We start from the raw sequence: 20,160 nt of genomic DNA, 5'->3' as shown, positions 1-20,160 counted from the left end.
GGGAATGCAGTCCTCCCCTTAATTTCTCATACAAATGCTTTCCACAATCATCACCCTGTAGTGTAAATCAGACTGGTGCAGATAACAGAGTGTGGAGTCTCAGTGTTTCCACACACATACACAAAAAACGCTGATGAAAACGGGTAAGTCTAATGGCCTACTGAATATAGCTCTATACTCATGCATTTTTAATCCCTTTCCCGGTGGTGAGACATCCAGTGAGGATTGATTTCACTTCAGACCAAGTGGAGGAGAACTTAAGGTCAGAATTGTAAGAAAAAGGTCCAGAATGTGACTCAACCCATCCTTTCTAATAGGGGTGGGTTGTTTTGTTTGGGTTTTTTTTTTTTTTTTTGGTCAAGTTTTACAATCATTCTAATGCCATAATCTGAAACAGGACAACTTTATAAAAATAAAAATAAAATAAGATCTCCCTCTTCAAAAGAAAAGGGGGGCTATCCCCTTTGAATGGTGCTTCTTAGGACCTCTGAACATCACAACCTGTACTTTTGTATTGTTTCATAGGACAATTAATTTCTTTACTCTACAAATCATTTATTTGGCCTGTAATATTCATGCTTCATCATTTGTTAATGCAACACCAGTATGAACTTTAATCGTTTTGACAACTGGAAATACATCATGAAAGAAAACCGCTTCACAAGGAAGAACTCAAGGTCACTGAAGTATACGTCAATGTTAAGAGAATCAATCTTCCAGTTTACCAATATTCATTAGAAGTACTGAATGTCTATTTTAAGATGTTTGGCAGGGGTAGGCCCTGTAGCCATAATCATGCAGTATATCCACCAGATTAAAACTGTAATGCTCTGTTCTGCCTGGATAATCCTTGTGTGTCATAACTCTGGAGTGGTTTCAGGTTTGCACGCAATAACAAACAACACTGGCGTGCGAAGTGACAAAATCTTTAGCACTCTTCTCGTTATTCTTTTTTCTTTTCTTTTTTTCTTCTCTTAAATGTATTCAATCTTTTTTACTCAGCTATACCTCCAGGACTGAGTAAACACAAATCCTCTGACAGCTCAAGATCAAGTTTATTCTCAAGAACAGGTTCTACAATAAAGGATGCCATGCCGCCATCTAGTGTTTATATTTTATCAGTCAGGACCAAATAAAATTCTAAATAACATGATGGAGATGTAGAACATTTACAAATGACATAAATGATTGATCAGACTGTACAGAAGTTGTCTGTGTTTTTCTCACTCATACCCTCCACACACAATTATAAGGTGATGCCGTTGTGGATCCAGAGTGGCTTTTCTTGCTTTAAAACGTTGCTTGACTTCCTCTGACAGATTCAGGCTGCGGGGGAAGAGTGTCCTTCTCAGCTAAAGGCTTTTGAGGTATCATTCCCTTTTTGGCTCTTCTGTTTCCTATGGGAGAAACAGAACAGTTTTAGCAAACATTCTCTAGAACAAATTCTATGTCAACTCCATTATTATTGACACCCTTCAAGAGGTTATGGGAAAAATATATTGTATGACGTATAGATGCATCCATCCATTTTCTATACCGATTATCCTTACTGGGTTGCAGGGAACCTGGAGCCTATCCCAGGGGGCATGGGGCACAAGGCAGGGGACACCCAGGATAGGGTGCCAATCCATCGCAGGGCACAATCACTCACCCAATCATACACTACAGACACTTTTGGACATGCCAATCAGGCTACAGCGCATGTCTTTGGACTAGGGGAAGCACTGAGAGAACATGCAAACTCCACACACACAGGGCTGCGGCACACACACCCTGGAGGTGTGAGGCAAACACGTATAAATTAAAGGATTAAATTTTACACTCAAACAATTTGACTAATTTCCTTTACTGAAAATAATTTACCTCATTAATAAATTATAGTAATCTTTAAAAACATGTAGCAGCATTAGAGGCATCCCTAAAAATTAATTCTCACCTGTGGGTAAAATTATATTTTTAAGCTCAGCAGTGGATCTGAGGTTAGCTAGCTAGGTTTTTTTGCATGCAGTTTGACGCATTCCTAACCCAAACATCATATTGTCACCTAATGTTTCTGATGTGATTATTATGAGCAACATTTCTGGGCTTGGTACATGTGTGTGCTATGACAATTCTTTGGGGTGCTAAAAGTGGACAAGTTCCCCCAGCACCATAATAACACACTGCTCAAAAGGGTGCACAAAAGAGGCCCTTCCTTAAAACAACCAACAAAATGCAGTGCATTACTCCATCAATCATCATTACAACTCCAATATCTTGTGTTGGGGTTAGAGAAGACCAAACTCAAGCTTCATAGCGTTGGCATGTCTAACAATAAAAAATGAGACTGCATGCAAGGATTATTAATACATAATACACTGTTTTGCAGTTGGTGCTACAGCAGAGTTCCTTGTGAACACTCATGGCATCAAGAATTCCACTTAGTACAAGAATATTTTAGCCCAAAATGTGGCTGTCTCTGCCAGGACGTTAAGATCTTTCACCAAGGTAATAGCCTACAGTAACATACAGTACATCCGACTCAACATAAGAATGGTTGTAATCTCAGCCTGCAGATTTAACCTATACTGAAAACTAAGAATAAAGCAGCTAGGCATGCTCTGTATGAAGGAAAAGTCTAAGATCCCTCTCAGTGCTGTAATCCTCTCCACATGTTCAGGCTTAAAATATCACTCAATTCCTCAATTATTAAGTTTTAACTCATTTTCAGGAAGAATGCCAAAAGTTCTGGGTTAGACTGTAGATCCTGTAATTCTTCCTTTTATTTTTCCATTGTGCATCCTCAATATTTATTAATGCAAGTTTTTAATATGTATAAGCTACCTTTGCAGACTTTTGGGGAGGTGTGGTCTTTTGGACATAACAATGTTTCTTGTGTGTGTTTGCTGTAGGACGAACCCCAGGTCTCCAGGCTTGATTTGAGAAGTAGCCTTCTGTGAGGCAGCTAGACCTGATCTTCATGAGTAAACAAGCAAAAAATGAGAAATATGGCAGAGATGACATCATTGAATAACACCTCTCAGTTTGCAACTATAAGACATTATCCTCTAATTCTTTGTTTGGAAAAATGAACATTAAAGTTAAAAGTTTAAATCTTCTGCTATCATTTAAAAATATTGTGTGTTAGTTGCAGTAAATGATCAAACTATGAGAAAAATGCTAGAATGTGTAGGACTAATTTGACTAGTAATTAGACTAATGTGCTTTGATGCAATATGTGAAACACTCCTGTGTATTTTGTTGGTTACTTGGCTCTTACGGTGGTTTGCAAAAGTATTCAACCCCCCCAGAACTTATCAGGTTTGTCTGAATAAAAAATGATATATACAGATACTTTTCCTTGAGTATTTTTATTGCAAACTCCTCTGACACTGAATATTCAAAGTCAAAATTAATTATTGGTCAGCAAGTATTTCAAAGAAAATCAAAAAATGAAAAACGAGGCTTGCATAAGCATTCAACCCCCCAGGTTCCAGGAGCTCCAGATGAAAGATATCATCTTAACAAGGACACAAACTGTATACTTGGCCATCACCTCTGAAATATTAAAACAGCGTTGTCATTGTCATTGAAGAGACAGGTATGAAAATGAAATGAAACCATGGCTCAAGAAGAGCCATAGGAAAGCATGAGAGTGGCCCAGTGATGATGTGTTTTTTGGTGTGATGACATCTAGATCGAGACAAGTGTGGTGCAAACCTAACACAGGGCATAGCTCAATTAGCACCACTCATACAGTGAAATACGGTGGTGGCATCATCATGCTGTGGAAACGCTTTTCAACCTCAGAACCTGGGTTTCTTGTCAAAATTGAAGGGACAATGGAGTTATCAAAATACAGGGGAATATTTTAAGATAAGATTACATTTTAAGATAAGATTACAAAATTACTGCTTCAGTCTACTAAAAAAAACTACAGCTTGGAAGAACCTCCATCTTTCAGCAAGACAATAGTCCCAAACACCATGCCAAGCCAATACAGGAGTGGGTAGAAACAAAAAGGTGAATGTTCTACAGTAGCCAAGTCAAGAGAACCTGTGGCACTGTTCAAAAAATGCAGTAAACAATGAACATCCAACCAACCTGAAGAACCTGGGGCAAATCTTCCAGGACGGATGGATAAAATCCCTGCCAAACAGTGTGCAAAGCTGCTAGGAACTTATCCCAACAGACAGTTTTACAGCAGCAGAAGGTGGTTCTGCCTAGTACAAGGGGTTGAATACATACTCAAGTAGCCATTTTGCAAGGTTTTTTTTTAAATTATTTTATCTATTGACAAATAATGAATTTTGACTTTGAAAGTTTACTTTAAGGGTATATTGTTTTGCAATAGAAATACTGGATGAAATGATCCATATAAGTGTCATTTGTTATCCAGAAGAATCTGATGACTTTTAAGGGGGTTGAATACTTTTGCAAGGTATATATACCTCTCCATGCCTGCTGCTGTTATAAATTCATGAGAGTCTTCTGTTGTAGGGATGAAGTGAGAGGGGGCAGGGCCTTTGCTGATGGCTGCAGCGCTGTCCAATACGGCCAGCAACTTCTGCATCATCTGATTTCTCCGGGTGAGGGTCTGCACTTCTGCGTCCTCTTCTTTAGGCACCTCCTGTAATAGCAAAACTAATAAAACTCTGTTCAGTGAATTTTTATAAATCAGTTTTATTATACCATGACTGCCTGATCATTTACATTACCCTCAATGCTTCCTTTAAAGCCATAGCTGCCTCTTGGAGGACTGTCTCAACCCGTCCTCGCCGTGTCCTCTCCTCCTGAAGCTCTGTTGTCAGTCTTGCAGCTTCTGCTTGATTTTGGTTGAGACTGTCCACAGCAGATTCATGTTCCTGTCTGAGATATCAGTCAAGCCAATCCTCAGATATAACAACTACAACCAATGACCATTTAATGTGGATGTGATAATGATATAATAGAGCATATAATAGAGTTCTCAAACAATTATCCCTGGCTAATCCTACTGGGATGTTTTGTAGGTGAGAGAAAATAGATAATAACCAGAGCTTATAATAAAAACCACAGAACCCTGATGCTATGAAGCGGCGTTGCTACCTGCTACAACACCGTGCCATGATTTCATAATTTTGTGCTATGTATATAATGTACAGGCTATTTGTATATAAAGCACATTAGGTGAATTTTTCCATCATATTTATTTAAAGGCACCATTAAAGCTTTTAATTCTGCACTTTCCACTTACAGAACCATTATCTAGTCTTATTAAAGATTCTTATTAAAGATACTACGCTCTACAGGAGTGTGGCTGGCATAATTGTAAACCCATTCAAAACTCAAACCTGAGTGCATCATGCTCTTTCTGTAGCATGGAGTGATTGTTCACCAACTTTTGGTGTTCCTGTTTATGTCTGGTGTAGTCCTCAAGTTCAGCATGCATTTGCTTGCACTTCTCCGTTAACTGCTGTATCACCTTCCAGGGCAAAATAAAAAAAGACATATATATATATTTAATCAACCTTTTTGTTCATTTTAGTGTTGCCCATGAACGTACATAAAAGAACTCATCAGTCCCTCCAGGATTTCACAATTTTAAAATCGCACAAATTAATGCGAACTCCGAAATCAAGCAAACTACGAAATATTCGCAATTTTAACTTGCAATTTTTCAAAATTACCGCAGATTTTCTGCAGATTTGTCCAAGCTTCATCATGTGACCTCATCACAACACAAATTCAGTCAAAGTCCTCTTCGATTCACGTGCATCGAACAGGAGTACAGCTAAAGGGTCTCATTTACCAACAAACATTAATGAGAAAGACCATCCATCCATCCATCCATCCATCCATCTTCAACCGCTTACTCCTTTTCAGGGTCACGGGGAACCTGGAGCCAATCCCAGGGAGCATCGGGAACAAGGCGGGGTACACCCTGGACAGGCTGCCAGCCCATCGCAGGGCACAATCACATACACATTCATACACTGATGCGAAAGACCGTGCAAAACAATTCTGTGCAATTGCAATTTGTAGTTTTCCACCAAAAAGCAAAAAAAAAAAAACAAAAACAAAAAAAAAACCTGAAGTTGCATTGCACATTTTGAGGGGAAAAAAAAACGCAGTCAAATCGAGCCTTTTTGGCTGCAACAATCACAAAAAAATCTCTGTGAAATCCTGTACGGACTGACTCATGGCAATTAAGGATAAATAGTTAAAAGGTATACACAGCGATTTTGACAGCTTATAAAGACACAACCTCTAAAGACAAGCCTCAAAACACACACTTAGTCTAGAACACTGTAATACTATCCCAATAGGGGAAGCTTTTTAAATGTACAGGCAACATGATTGACAGGAAGCTATAAGATGCCTCGTAGTCCTAATTGGTTGAATGTTGCTAGTCCATTTGTTTTCCCTTGTGTACTACAGTTGATTTTCCTCTGTGTGTGTGTTTTATTGACAGCTGCCAGAATGTGAGGAAAGTTGTCAGATATTACAAAAAGTGTCTTTAAACATTTCTGACCATACTTTCAAATATTGGGTAATGTGTTTGAAGCAACCTTTTGATTTGCAAGACTTTTCCTGGTCATCTCATTCAATAACGGCTCCATGATCTCCATTTCTCTTTTGAGTTTTTTCTCTCTGGCATTCAGAGCATCATTCTCCACCATCAGCTCTTTGCACCTGTCTGAAATCTGCCTGAGTTGGCTCGTCACTAACATATTCTCGTGGATTGCCCTCTTCGTTGTCTCTGGCATCTTTTTATCCGAGACTTTGTGGAATTCGGTAGCGACGGCAGCTATGTGCTGCTGCATCTCTTTCTTCAGTCTGTCCGAGAAGAGAAAGGATATGTTTGAGAGTCAAAACCCAGCTGTAGTAAAATGTGAACTGCTTGCTCTGCAGTATAGCTGGAAACTAATTGTAACGGCTTGATTTGAAGATTTTTTCCTTAAGGAAAATTTGCATGTAAGGAAGAACATTGAGCAGTAAGGTTGTTTATTCATCATCACACTGACCTGTAGTTGTCCAGTACAGCTTTCTTCTCCAGGTTGTAGATGACAGTTTGGTGCTCTTGCTTCTGCAGCTCTAGTTGTTCTTTCAGAGACTCCATCTGACCCATAAGTTCATCCTTCTGCATCTGGAAATCCTCGAGAGATGCAAGTTTTCCCGCTGCCAACAAAAAACAAGGCCTGATCTGAGGATCCTTGTGAACTTATGTAAATACTCTGATACACCATATTATCTGTGATAAAGGTAACTGCTAACCAGTCAACTGCACAACAGAAGGCTGGATACCAAGTTTACTAGCATCAGACATACTTTTGTGCAATCAAAAAGATACTTTGAATCTAAATGAGTGGTGGCTTGGTGTTTTGTTTTGTTTTTTACCTAGGACCATGTTCTCAGCAGTAAGTCTGTCCTTGGTCTCTTGAAACTCACTGCGGAGCGCGTTCAGTTGCCTGTCAAATGATTCCTTCTCTGCATCTTTGGCTGCTTGTAGCTCCTGAAGCTTCTCTAAGATATCAGTGATCTCATCCTCTTTTTGGGCCAAGGTACGCTTCAGATAGAGCACTATGTCTCTCTTCTCTCTCACTACATTATTATAATCGGTAGAAAAATCCTTCTGGCGAACCTCCAGCTCATCACATTTGTGCTGATACCTTTGAAGAGAAGGATAAAGGATTGAGCATGGTGATTGTTTGCAGAGGGATGCATTTCCGGTATGACTACAATGAGTCAGTTTTCTATGGCATGAGGTGTGGCAGCAGGTTAATTATTATGCTTTGCAATAGACTGCGATCTAAGGTCTTGGTTTCCTTCTAACTTCCTTGTGCGCACTGACAGAGAATGAACAAACAGCAATTCAAATTCACCTAGTCTTATCAGTTTATTAATAACAGACAGTAATTATGAATCCATGCGTTTCCTATATTGGTTTTGGATATTGAGTAACAGTCTTCTGATTCCTCAAACTTGTCAGGTAAGTCTGCATACCTATACTACAGAGGACTATATGGCTTCAGGCTAAAACTTCTTACAAAGGATATACAATGTCCCGAGTCAGGAAATAACTCTATATTCTATACACAGAGCCTGTTTCTAGCGTCCTAGTGACTATGTTTTTGCTAGCTAACTCCAGGTTTCCTCACTTTTCCAGTCGCTCCTCTAAATCTCGTATTTGAGCCCGGTAGAATTCTTTACTCCCCTCGGATAAGGCATCATCTGGAGCGCTTTTCTCTCCGAGAGTAGCTGTTCTGTCGGCATTTTGCTTTCCACCTTTTTTAGGAGGCATAGTTATCGCTCCTACTGTCTAATCAAGTTTAGAGAAACTCGGCAACAATAAACAAAAGCAGAGGTTGCCCTGTGTTACCAGAGGGGGGGGGGGGGGGGGGGGGGGGGCATGACGTCATCGCAAGAGAATTAAAGAGGTGGAATGTAGACCTGCTAGCCTGAATATGAGATTATTAATAGGCTAAATAAAGATAGTGTAAATGCTTTCATGTATAAAATCGTTCAATTTTACCAGTGGGGTTACTCTGGGGCGTGACGTCACTGCAGTAGAACGCCGTAAGCCATTACACGCATTTAGATCATAAAGTTTATTATATTCTATCTCATATCTAGGCTACTTCAGTGTAATTTTGTGTAGATTGAGATCCAAAATAAGCAAGCCAGAGGTGACATTGGCAAATAAAAACTCACTGAGACATTAGGAAGAAATCTTGACTGAAAAAATAAGAAATCCTGTTCTGGGGATTAAACATCACTTTTCCTACAACTGTGTGCTACAAAGTCAAGCAAGTTTGAGTGTGCATCATAGTCTGTGTGATTACAGTTTCAGTTCTGAGGGAGTTCTGAAATATACAGTATCCAGGTGAGATTATCCACTGAAGCAGGGGTGACACTTGGGCATAAAGTTTTGAGAGGTGCAATTCTTTATCTATGTAGAGTTAATTAAGTATCTAATATAGTTAATGGATACTGCATATCACATAGGTTGGTAACCTTGTATAGGTTATAGCCTATATTTCTCTAAAGAATGCTATATAGTCAAAAAGTTGTGGACACCTGACCATCACATTCCAGATTTAGTTCCCCTTTGCTGTTATAGTAACCTCTATGTTTCTGGGAAGGCTTTCCACTAGATTTAGGAGCGTGGCTGTGTGGATTTGTCCATTCATCCACAAGCGCATTAGTGAGGTCACTCACTGATTTTGGGCGAGGTGGCCTGGGGTGCAGAAAGTGTTCCAGTTCATCCCAAAGGTGTTCAGTGGCTCTGTGTAGGCGTCTCAAGTTTTTCCACTCTAACCTTGGCAAACCCTGACTTCATGGAGCTCTTTTTGTGCACAGGAGCATGGTCATGCTGGAAAATGTTTGGGCCCCTAGTTCCAATAAAGGGAAATTACAACATACAAAGACATCCTGTACAATTCTGTGCTTTATGGCAACAGTTTTTGGAAGGCCCAAATATGGGTGTGATGATCAGGTGTCCTCAAACTTTTGGCCGTATAGTGTACCTAATGCACTAATGCATTGGTGCAATCTAATGGTGGTGTGGGAAATAATAACAGTAAAAGAGGTTGTGTTCTTTCTCTGAAATACAGATGCCATTACAGTCATTTGGTCTGGTTCTGACAAAGACACTCTGTTATGACGTTAATGGTCAGAAGGGAGAATGCGCTTGAGCTCTGTACTGAGGTCTATAGCCTACCCTCTGCTCGCTCCAGTAGCTCGGACAAAGCCATGGCTGTAGGGTCTGTTTTACAGCTCATTTTCTCATATGACAAATATGCAAGAAATGTTCCATTTCCACAGTGATAAAGTTAAAATTTCATAGTACCATGAGTGGATAGGCTACCTAAAACCTCCCCAGTCAATTCATTAAAATTCCTCTATGTGCTAGCTGTTTAGAAGTTCCTGCATGCTGTTTTTTTCACATTCGTGTACGTTTTATTACACTCCAGCAGGAACACAGGCCTACATAGTTTCTCTCTCTCTCTCTCTCTCTCTCTCTCTCTCTCTCTCTCTCTCTCTCTCTCTCTCTCTAATCAAATATTTAACAGGAAAAACAATGGTTTAAAAAACCCCAGTAAATAAATAACACTACTAATAAAAGGCACAAGAAAAAGGAAAATAGGACAAAATATATTAGTTGCAGTAATAATAATAATAATAATAATAATAATAATAATAATAATAGATAGATAGATAGATAGATAGATAGATAGATAGATAGATAGATAGATAGATGAGTGGATGGTTGGATGAATAGAAAAACTGTGACAAAGCTAAATAAATCACAGTGGCTACGTCCAAAACTACATAATTGCGTAATCAATGATATCCCAATAGCAACTATTGCAACTGTTATTTAGTAACTCACTGGAGTTATTATGATAATATTCGTTTTTGAAGTTAACCAATAGCGTTGCTCGCGAGCAGCGTTAACCCCGCCTCCTGCGCTCGCGGAGAAGCGGAGTGACGTCATTGGCGGGGTTAGAAGAAGCGCCGCGCTACAAGTGTCAAATCTGGCAGAAGAAACCAAACCGCTTCTGCACCTGACCATGCCATTACCGGAGCTTAATAAAACTCCACTGCTTCGTTTTATTATTCCGTAAGGTAAGATCCTGACGTGTAAATCCTGATATTTAATCGCATTTGTTTAATCTTTAGCGGTCTCCATGATTGTCACTGCGCAACAGACGGGTGTGTGAGTAACTGTGAGTAACTGGTGTTTGTTTTCAACAATGGGGAGCAGAGATTTCTGGAACTTGTGTAATCCTTGATCTGATCTTGTTTGTGAAAACTTGTAGAGTGTGGCATTACACTCTCTACTCTTCTGGGAAGACTCTACACCACACACACACACACACACACACAGAGTATACACAGTGTATACATTCACATCACCTGCTGTTTGGAAGGTAGCCAGTTGGATCTCATATGGGAACTGTAAGTAGGAATGAGAATCTGATATGTGTCCAGGGAATATCCGTAATGTACTTAAATATAAATAGAGAGTGAATACAGTGCTGGTGCAATATGCAGCTGTTTCTCAATAAGCTTTGTGTAGAGGTGAACGCTTCGAGATGTCCTTGGTACAAAGCCCAAGCTTGTAACTGTTTATAAACCTGGCGCATTAGACTTAGACCTTGATTTATGCGCTGACAGAGTTTCCTTTACCGTGACAGTTTTGTCAGGGTGACATTTCATTTCTCAGACTGCCTGCTGACTGTACAGGTGACAGCTTTACTGCTGTCACATTCTGTATCATTTTCTGTCTATGACAGAAAAGACAACCTTAAATTAGCCCTTGAGCCTACAAGATGTTACTACTGCTATTTCATATTTTACCTCATAGGTCATGCAGAGCTTTGGCTGTTTATGCTATGTTTACAGCAGGACTGAGCGCACAGCTTTGTCCAAACACATCTGTAAAGTGTTGAATATTTTCCAACACTGGCTGCGAACCAAGTGCATTGCTTTTTATAAAAACCAAATGCTGTCTTCATTTGGTTGTAAAACTCCATAAAAGAAATGTTGCAATCGCAAAAATATCCAGCCAGTCCATTTTATGTCTTGGAAGGGTCCAAATGCCAACACAAAATCAAATGCAAGATATTCCTAACCTTGTGTGGTTTATTACTGTTTTATTTGACAAAAGACTAAAAAGGTTTTAAAAATTTTTTTTAAAAAAAACACTGAAGGAGCCAGTTATTATTATAGGTATTGAGGTTAAGGTTGGCGTCAGATTTCGGCAGTAGCATAGCATTAATTAGTCACATTAATCATTATTAATGCAGTGGAAGGTCCTCGCAAAATTAGTAAGACATGTGTGCGTGTGAAAGTTTGAGAAAGATCATTGCTGTTACTGGGGGCTGTTACATGTGTCTGTGTCTAACATAACACTGGCTAAAACTATAAATGTACTGCATTGCGCAAGTCCATCCCTGATGCACAGAGGATCCAAATGGTCATGGGAAAGAGCAGCACAGGCTGTTCCTCAGACGATTTCCTGTCCTGCAGCCCCTGGCATCTTCACACAAAACACTGTCAAGCCTGCACAAATATGTGCACATAGGCTTATGCATGCCATATTATTGAAATGTTTTTCTGATATTACTGATTTTTTATAACATTGTATATAAAATCCATGTTCAAATTTTGTTGTTTTTTTTTCCTTATCCGTAGTCATTTGGATTCCATGGAAAACAGAGGTGAATATGTAATGGTGAGCATGTTTCTCTCTTTTTTTGGCTTTACATTCTGGTTTCTTTTTAGCATCTAAGAGAAACTGTTGAGTGTTTGTTGTACTGAAATTCCTTCACACAGCCTCAGACACAAGGAAGAATCTGAGGTCTGAGCAGTGAGGCTCTAATTGAGTTAAGATGCGTGACACAAAAGGGCTTGGATCATTGCCAGTATGCTCAGAATGCTAGTAGTCAGCCTGGGTTTCTACAGACAGCCACCCACTGTTGATGTGCTTATTTTATTGTAACTGAAAAAGTGGGATGCTGGCTTTTATGCATGGAGTCCTCATCTTAGGAGCACTGATAATTCTTCTCAGCAGTACTGTCTGGATCTTTTTTGACTACATAATAGTTAATCAACCTTTAGGGCGTGTTCCCAGTTTAAATACTCACAAAATTAATGTTCATCATTGATGTATATCAACATATCTTTGTTTTAGGGTACAGAGCAACCCTCTTTTGTGCCCCTTGAATGAGTCCATGTAGTGATGCTTTAGATAACCTACTGCTTCAGTGATATATTGGCCCATTAACTAGTGGAACACAATGATGTCACCATAACAACTGGCTAGTACTGTAGATGTGAGGAGCCTGTCCCGTGAGAAGGCTAGCCTTGCTCCAGAGAGCATAAACAAGCACAGAGCTTCTGGTTTCTTTTGGAAAAATGGTTTCAAGACAGGATCTTTATTTTTTTCTCTTCTGGAAGTTTTCAAAAGAGACGTGCCTGTTGGACACCGCATCAGAGAAACTGAGGAAAGAACTGGAGGAAGAGCTGAAACTCAGCAGCAACAACATACAAAGTCATGGCTGGTACCATGGACGTATACCTTGGGAGGTGCGTTAGATCTTTACACTGGGATTATATTAGTTGAGTTTTCAGCTTTCATTTGACTTGAAATGCATTTGGCCAGTTTTCCAGACATGGCTTTACAATCTAACATAGCATATATAAAAATTGTATAATAACTTGTACCACAGCACTGTTGAATTCTTAATTCTGTAGTAGAAATTCTGGTCAGAAAGTGTGGATTCATTGTCTATAACAGTACAGCTCTTACAATAGTTCCAGCTGTGATTCAAATTACATATTTATATTAATGCGGTCCTAGAGATATGTTGTATATGTTTATGTAGGAAGTAGGCATTCACAGAGACTTGTATGGTGGGTACACCACATAATCTAAAACTAATAATAAGCTGATTAAATAATGTGTTCTTATAACAAAGAAAAAAAATATAACCATTGATATGGTGAAAATTACACTGAGGAGACATTTATTTAATATTTATCCGATGAGTCTCATATGTTGCTCTTTGTAACAGTCAGTATGTTTCTGTCATGGGAAAGTTTTCAGGACAGACTTTTCTTTTTTCTTGGTAACATGCTGCATTTTGATTACTCTGAGAGAGAGGAAAAGAGAGGGGCTGTTGAGGGAATGAATGTTTATAGCTGCTGTAACATGGTGATAACAGGAATTTAATACTTCAGACCAATGTAACATAAATGGTTATAAGTATGTGCCGTTCATAAACAAAAATTTTTTTTTAAATGTAATACTTGGGAAATTGCTGTGATTTATGAGGAACAAAATTACAGAACAAAAATAATGAACTCCAGGGTGGTAACAGTAATTTCACTTTGTTGCATCACACTGTCCCATTGTTATTTTTATTTTTTTTGCTGTTTTTAACAGCATATCGTGTTATTTTTTTTTCTGCACTTGTGTGCCTACACCATGCATTTATAACTGCCTCCAACCTCTTGAGTATTCTCTGAGCAGCTTTTGAGTCCTTTCAGTTACAATATTAGGCTACCATATCATCCCGCAGCATGACTTCCTGTTATTTCTGGTATAACTCTACCAGAATGCTTTGCAAATATTTGCTAATGTATCTGATATAATTCCGCCAGAGATCATTCTCCAGATCAAGTCTGGATGATGAGATAGCAAAACCTATTTTTCAGAATTTTGTTCTGTTGATTTTATCCTGTTTTGGATCGTGGTCTTGGTGCAGGATACACTCACAATAAATTGTAAAAGTTTTCTTTCATTCCATTAAAAAACCCACAAGGAAGCCAATTTTATGTTTATCTTGGGAGCTATAATGTTTCAATGTTTTCTGCACTACAGGTTTCAGAGTCTCTGGTGTTACAGGATGGGGATTTCCTGATTCGCGATTCTTTGACCAGTGTGGGAGATTACGTCCTAACCTGCCGCTGGAATCAGAAGCCCCTTCACTTCTTGATCAGCAAAGTTCTGCTCAGATCCTGCGACACATACACACGAATGCAATATGTTCTGGAAGGAGAGCAGTTTGACTCCATTCCAGCATTGGTACATTTCTATGTGGGCGGCCAGACGCCACTTACCCAACACAGCGGGGCACATGTGATTTCCCCAGTCAACAGAACTGTACCAGTGCGTTATCTGGAGACAATGTTTGGTCAGACTAATCAGGAGGTGACACCATTAAACTCACCTGTTCACAGGAAGGGAAGTCTAGTAGCGACAGAGGCTCTGGCATTTGAGTTAATAACCCCTCAAAGGTGAGATGAACTATGATAAGGTACTTAAATATGCACTGATCAGATAACAGCAAATGATTTGGTTTCACTTTTGCTGTCCAATGTAGAGCCATAGATACTGATATGGTTCAAGTGATATTTTGGTGTAATTTCACTCTTTTCTCACAGGGAGGCAGTCAAGAGCTTCGTTGGAAGCTTGGAACAGCATGTTGTCGTGACCTCATCCCCAACTCCACTGAACACAAGTAAGTGTTGTTATCTAGGGTACATAGTGTCAAAGTGTCCGGAACATGCTGCGTGCTTAAACTATAACATCTGTCCTCTGTTTTTCAGTCTACAGACGTAGAAGAAGTCCATCACGCAATAGGAAGTTTGTTGTAGTCCCATCATCGCCTGTTTTGCAAAGACCCAACACCATGCACCTTTGTACCTCTCCAACTGAGAGTGCTGTCATCTATTTGGAGCCTACAGACAACATGTGGTCTCCCAGTGCTGAGTCCAGCCAAAGCACTACTGCGGACCCCAGTGACATGCAATCCAACACAGGCATTTATCCACACAGCCTTGCTCATATAGAGTCACCCATCAGTGGACAAGAGGACCAGACAGTGCCGGGTTTCATGGACGAGGACAATGAGGATTATTTAATGCCACTTGTAATTGAAACAGCCTCCAGTTTCAGACCCAGCATGTACCAGTCACCGCTGCTCCCTGCAGAAAATAAACCACTAGAAGCAAGAGTGTTAAGGAGAGCAAAGGAGGTGCTTGTTGATGCTGATACAAAGACGATGGCCATGCACATCACCAAAATCGACTGCATGGTAGGACTGTTCATAGTGCCCACTACTGTGTATACATTATATGGCCAAAAGTATATGGACACACCCTTGCATACCCTTAGAACAAAATTACAAAGACAAAAACATTTATTTATAGCAACAAGACACTTGGTGTTTCAGGTTCTTCATTAACACAAGTAACAAAAATTGATAAATAGTGTATGTTATATGTATAGTAGTGTATGATAGTGTTGGAATGGCAAATCCAGTTCTTTTGTTTTTTTATACACTGGAAACCTTTGAGATCAAATATGAATAAGATAATAGAGTTATAGATCAGAATTTCAGCTTTCATTTCCTGATATTTACATCTAGATGTGTTAAACAACTTAGAATATGGCACCTTATGTGGCAGACCACCAAATTTTGGGTGAGCAAAAGTATAGGATGGTCTGTTTGGTTGCTTATTTGCTTGCCATAACAGAATCAAGCCGGCGACCCACTGACATCACCTGACTGTTACGTTCTTCTTTTGTGATGCTTTTCTAGGCTTGTACCACATATTATTTATTTATTTATTTATTTATTTACTTACTTTTTTTTTGGGGGGGGGGTCTCCCTTCAGTCTCCCTTCAGTCTAACTTCAGTCTCCTTTCAGCTTCCTTTCAGTCTCCTATTCAGGAGGTGAAATGCATACTCAGTTAGGTTAGTGTCTGGTGATTGACTTGGCCAGTCTAAAATCTTCCACTTTTTTCACCTTGTGAAGTCCTTTGTTGTGTTAGCAGTGTGTTTTGGGTTATTGTCTTGCTGCATGATGAAGTTCCTCCCAATTAGATTGGATGCATTTGTCTGTAAATTGGCAGACAGAATGTTTCTATAGACTTCCTTGTATGTTTTGGATCATGAGCAGATCCTTTCTTTCTCCAAATTTCCATCACTTTGGTAGAGTGGTTCCAGAGCTTTTTGTGGCTCACCTCTGTATTTGGAAATTCCAATCTGGTCTTCTGATTTGTACTGTTGATGAGTGGTTTGCATCTTGTGGTATGGCCTCTATATTTTTGCTCTTAAAGTCTTCTTTGATGGGTGGATCATGATACCTTCACCCCTGCCTTGTGGAAGTTGTTGGTGATGTCACTGTCTGTTGTTTTTGGGTTTTTCTTCATAGTTCTTACAATGGTTCTGTCACCAACTGGAATTATTTTCCTTTGCTGATCTATTTGATGTATGGTTGTTAGTACACCAGTGGTTTCTTTCTTTTTCAGGACATTCCAAATTGTTATATTGGCTATGCCCAGTGTTTGTGCAATGCCTCTGATTGATTTTAACTGTTTTCTCAGCTTCAAACTGGCTATTTTTTCTCCCATAGACAGCTCTCTGATCTTCATGTTGGTTTATCATTTTTAACAATAAATGCAGTCTTCACAGGAGAAACCCAGGGCTCACAGTTTGAGCTATTAATTGTTTAAACAGTCATTCTAACAGGGCATACCTGGGCAACAAGAACCACCTGTCAGTCATATGTTACAATATTTTTGATCACTTGAAAAATGTGTTAGTTTAAACAAAGGGTGCCATTTTCAAGTTGTTTGGAACACATCTAGATGCAAATATCAGGAAATGAAGTCTGGAATTCTGATGTATCATCTCATATTCACCTTTTGATCTCAAACCCAAACATATTGAGAAAAAAACCTCTTTTCAGTCAAAAACCAAAGACACAAACTTTTCTAATTGTATATTGACAGTCTGACAGTTAGGTGATCTGGGCTTCACTTTTTCGCATTATACATTTTTTATTTCATCCACTTCAGAATTCAACATTTTAAGCAATACATGAATCTTTTATAATGCAGTGCTGTAGGATTTATGCAAAAATTGTCAAATTACATGAAAATAAATGTTTTATGTAGTGTGTAACTTTGTCTTTGTGTAACATGAAAAAGACCAGAGAGAAGGTTTTTTTTTTTTTTTTTTTTTTAAATCCCAATCAATTTATATTACAAGGTATTAGTTTGTCTTTACTAACAACAAATTTTATGCATGGTCTATGAAATATGAAATGAACTTTCATCTTATCTTTTAATAACTGTCTTTACTGCCTTATATAGAAGCATTTACAGCTACATTTATTTAAGCAGCCTGTGTCTCAACCGAATGAACAGGAACGGAATGGATATTTCATAGATGTTTCAAAGCTTTATGAATACGTTGTTAATAAAAACAAATTAATAACTTTCAGATAAAAGTAAAACTTTCATTTAGCATCTTAAAATCTTTCTCTCTTCTATATAAAGACAAGTTTTGATATAAGCTTTTCATAACTCATCCAGCATTGCATTATAAAGGGTTATACAATTCCTATGGCTTATGGGTGTATTGTGTAGGCCCAGTGTAGGTATTAGGAAACGGATATCAACCATTAAATAGGATTAGTGAAAAAATATATAGCTTTAATTTGTAAAACATTTGAGTCCATGTTTGCACATGCTAGACTCTTTAAACCAATTTTATTATCCAGGTTGCTCGCATATTTGAATTATCCGGTGAGAATACAAGAGGGATGGCTGTGAGCTCGGGAATGGAGCTGCTCACACTTCCACATGGTCACCATCTCCGACAAGACCTGCTGGAAAGGTATATTAATGCACTCGGTACTAAAAAGCACCTTGCTCCTGACACAAGATTTAAAATACCTTAAAATAAACATAAAATAAACAGGACTGCGTAAACACAGTTCCCTTCCTCAGGTTCTATACCATGTCCATCATGCTGGCTATGGTGCTGTTGGGTTGCACGGGCAGTGTGGAGGAAAGAGGTTCCCTACTGCACAGAATTATCTCCCTGGCATCTGAGCTGAAGACTAACTTGGGCAACATGTTTGGCTTTGCTGCAGTTATGAGAGTATTAGAACTGCCACAGGTAGAGATAAAGCAGTAAACAGAAGAAAGATGCTTTGGTGAATAGGCAATAAATGTAACACATCCATTCCATCTCTAGATTGTTCGGTTGGATGAGACGTGGATTGCTTTAAGACAACAATACACAGAAAGTGCAGTTCTGTATGAGAAGACCTTGAGGCCTTCACTGAAGAGAATGAATGATGGAAAAGGTATTATCAAACTCTTTAACATGTAGCAAAAAAAAAATACTGAAATTCATCAATTTAGCTTTGTCTCCTATTGTCTGCAGTTTTTCTCTGTTTAACCTTATGTTCTGTTTACTATGTTCTTAGAAAAAGGGGTCCTTGAAGTGTTCCTTAAGTGATTTTAGCATCTTAAAGGGTTTCTGGTTTGGAATCCTTTCTGATATGAAAACACTCTGTTGTAGGGTTCTACATCGAACAACCTAAAGACAACCAAACAACCCTTAAGCATTCTAGATTTGGCTTTAAAAAAAAAAAAAAAAAAAAAAAGACATTTAGTAGTCATTTAGTCATTTAATATTGCTCCAGAAGATTTCCATATTGTCCCAAACAGAACAGAAGGGTTAACACATTTAAGGGTTCCCACATTTAACAGAAGGGTTAACTCACTCACTCTCCCTTCATATTTTCTTTCAAGAGCTCTGTGACCCATCTGAGACGACTGTTCCTCATGTGCTCCCTCTGTTGCTCCTGCTTGAGAAGAGTGCTGTGATTCTTGAAGAGTCCTGGGAGAGTCTCGACTCTGGAATGGATTCTGTGCTGTGTCATTTAAATTCTGCTCGTAACATTGCATGCCATGGAGAAACCTACTCTTCTAATGCCAAGACAAAACTACAGGGTAAGGAGAACCTCAGTCTGTGTATATCATTAAAACATGCAATAATATTTGTTATTTGAAATCCCATATGTGATTGCGATTGTCATTTGAAATATATGAACTGTTCAGTACATGTATTTTTTGTTTGTTTGCTACATGTGTTCATAATGTATAAACGTGCTAAATATGGAACTAAGGTCACTTTCGTACGTACAGGTCTCCATGAGCAGCCAGACGTACTAGAGGTTTTCCTGACTGAGTTCCAGATGCGTCTGCTGTGGGGGCGCCGGGGAGCAGAGGCGAGCAGGGAGGAGCGCTATGAGAAATTTGACAAAGTGCTAACAGCCCTGTCCAACAGACTGGAACCTTCTCAGCAGGCAGAATGATACACACTGTACATGTCTCACTCTGAAACATGTATCTTTCTTTCTTTCTTTCTTCTTCTTCTTATTTTTATTTTTTTATGAATGCCATGGGCTTACATAGAGTGATGCAACTCTGTATGGTGGAATAACATTTCAAATTCCTTCAAACGTTTATATGGGTTTGTAAATAATGTAGATAAAACTACTATTCGGATTTGTATTTCAAAGTATGATTAACATTATTTTGGTTTACTTCTGTGAAATGATCAGTCATTTCTTTGAGTTGGATTTTAAATTATGTTTATATTGTTATAACCAATATATGCGCTTATACTGACTATTTTTTGATGTCACAACCTTTTTATTTTCTCAAATTAAAACCGGCTCAGTTGTGCATCCATATACTGTGTGTTTTAATCAAACATTGAATCACAAAACATAATACACCATATGTTCATCTCAGGTTTTAGCAGCATAAACAATATTTATTGAAACAGACACACACAAAACCACCATATGCTCGGGGAT

At 38.8% G+C, this 20,160-nt stretch overlaps 2 protein-coding genes and 1 long non-coding RNA gene across 7 annotated transcripts; 2 read left to right on the top strand and 1 right to left on the bottom strand.

Annotated features, from left to right (window-relative positions):
- Nucleotides 1-11: 11 nt before the first annotated feature.
- LOC128628931 (uncharacterized) lies at nt 12-3,281 on the top strand. The gene is made up of 3 exons (XR_008393208.1): nt 12-143; nt 2,369-2,487; nt 2,892-3,281. It is a non-coding gene; the product is annotated as an uncharacterized LOC128628931 (long non-coding RNA).
- On the bottom strand, nt 1,037-8,343 carry cfap157 (cilia and flagella associated protein 157). Of its 2 annotated transcripts, XM_017452479.3 has the most exons (9): nt 8,121-8,343; nt 7,360-7,631; nt 6,987-7,140; nt 6,531-6,798; nt 5,313-5,443; nt 4,698-4,848; nt 4,431-4,609; nt 2,824-2,955; nt 1,037-1,397 (listed from the first exon to the last, which is right to left on the bottom strand). In XM_017452479.3, exons 1-9 carry the CDS (start codon nt 8,261-8,263, stop codon nt 1,349-1,351), a joined length of 1,479 nt encoding a protein of 492 aa, XP_017307968.1. In that variant the 5' UTR covers nt 8,264-8,343; the 3' UTR covers nt 1,037-1,348. The 2 variants fall into 2 exon arrangements, with proteins under 2 accessions (XP_017307968.1, XP_017307970.1); XM_017452481.3 differs by lacking the exon at nt 2,824-2,955.
- sh2d3cb (SH2 domain containing 3Cb) lies at nt 7,786-20,032 on the top strand. Of its 4 annotated transcripts, none has more exons than XM_017452470.3 (11): nt 7,786-7,951; nt 12,163-12,202; nt 12,928-13,056; nt 14,354-14,769; nt 14,917-14,993; nt 15,082-15,569; nt 18,046-18,161; nt 18,275-18,446; nt 18,525-18,636; nt 19,088-19,288; nt 19,484-20,032. In XM_017452470.3, exons 2-11 carry the CDS (start codon nt 12,176-12,178, stop codon nt 19,651-19,653), a joined length of 1,908 nt encoding a protein of 635 aa, XP_017307959.1. In that variant the 5' UTR covers nt 7,786-7,951; nt 12,163-12,175; the 3' UTR covers nt 19,654-20,032. The 4 variants fall into 4 exon arrangements, with proteins under 4 accessions (XP_017307959.1, XP_053530324.1, XP_017307958.1 ...); XM_017452469.2 differs by lacking the exon at nt 7,786-7,951 and adding an exon at nt 10,436-10,590; XM_053674349.1 differs by lacking the exon at nt 12,928-13,056.
- Nucleotides 20,033-20,160: the final 128 nt, after the last annotated feature.

The sequence above is a fragment of the Ictalurus punctatus genome, chromosome 22, assembly GCF_001660625.3.
Source record: "Ictalurus punctatus breed USDA103 chromosome 22, Coco_2.0, whole genome shotgun sequence".
In the NCBI taxonomy this organism is placed as follows: domain Eukaryota; kingdom Metazoa; phylum Chordata; class Actinopteri; order Siluriformes; family Ictaluridae; genus Ictalurus; species Ictalurus punctatus.
The sequence above is the reverse complement of the archived record's forward strand: the minus strand, read 5'-3'. Positions and strand labels throughout refer to the sequence as shown.

What these genes read in the sequence shown, in the direction of transcription:
- sh2d3cb (XM_017452470.3), top strand. Translation starts at nt 12,176, where the DNA reads ATGGAAAACAGAGGTGAATATGTAATG. An exon ending in ACAGAGGTGAATATGTAATG is followed by an intron (nt 12,203 to 12,927) that starts GTGAGCATGTTT and finishes CTCTTCTGGAAG; the next exon opens with TTTTCAAAAGAGACGTGCCT. An exon ending in CGACAAGACCTGCTGGAAAG is followed by an intron (nt 18,162 to 18,274) that starts GTATATTAATGC and finishes TCCCTTCCTCAG; the next exon opens with GTTCTATACCATGTCCATCA.
- cfap157 (XM_017452479.3), bottom strand. Translation starts at nt 8,263, where the DNA reads ATGCCTCCTAAAAAAGGTGGAAAGCAAAATGCCGACAGAACAGCTACT. An exon ending in AAAGTCTTGCAAATCAAAAG is followed by an intron (nt 5,444 to 6,530) that starts GTTGCTTCAAAC and finishes TTGCCCTGGAAG; the next exon opens with GTGATACAGCAGTTAACGGA. An exon ending in CTTTAAAGGAAGCATTGAGG is followed by an intron (nt 4,610 to 4,697) that starts GTAATGTAAATG and finishes TTGCTATTACAG; the next exon opens with GAGGTGCCTAAAGAAGAGGA.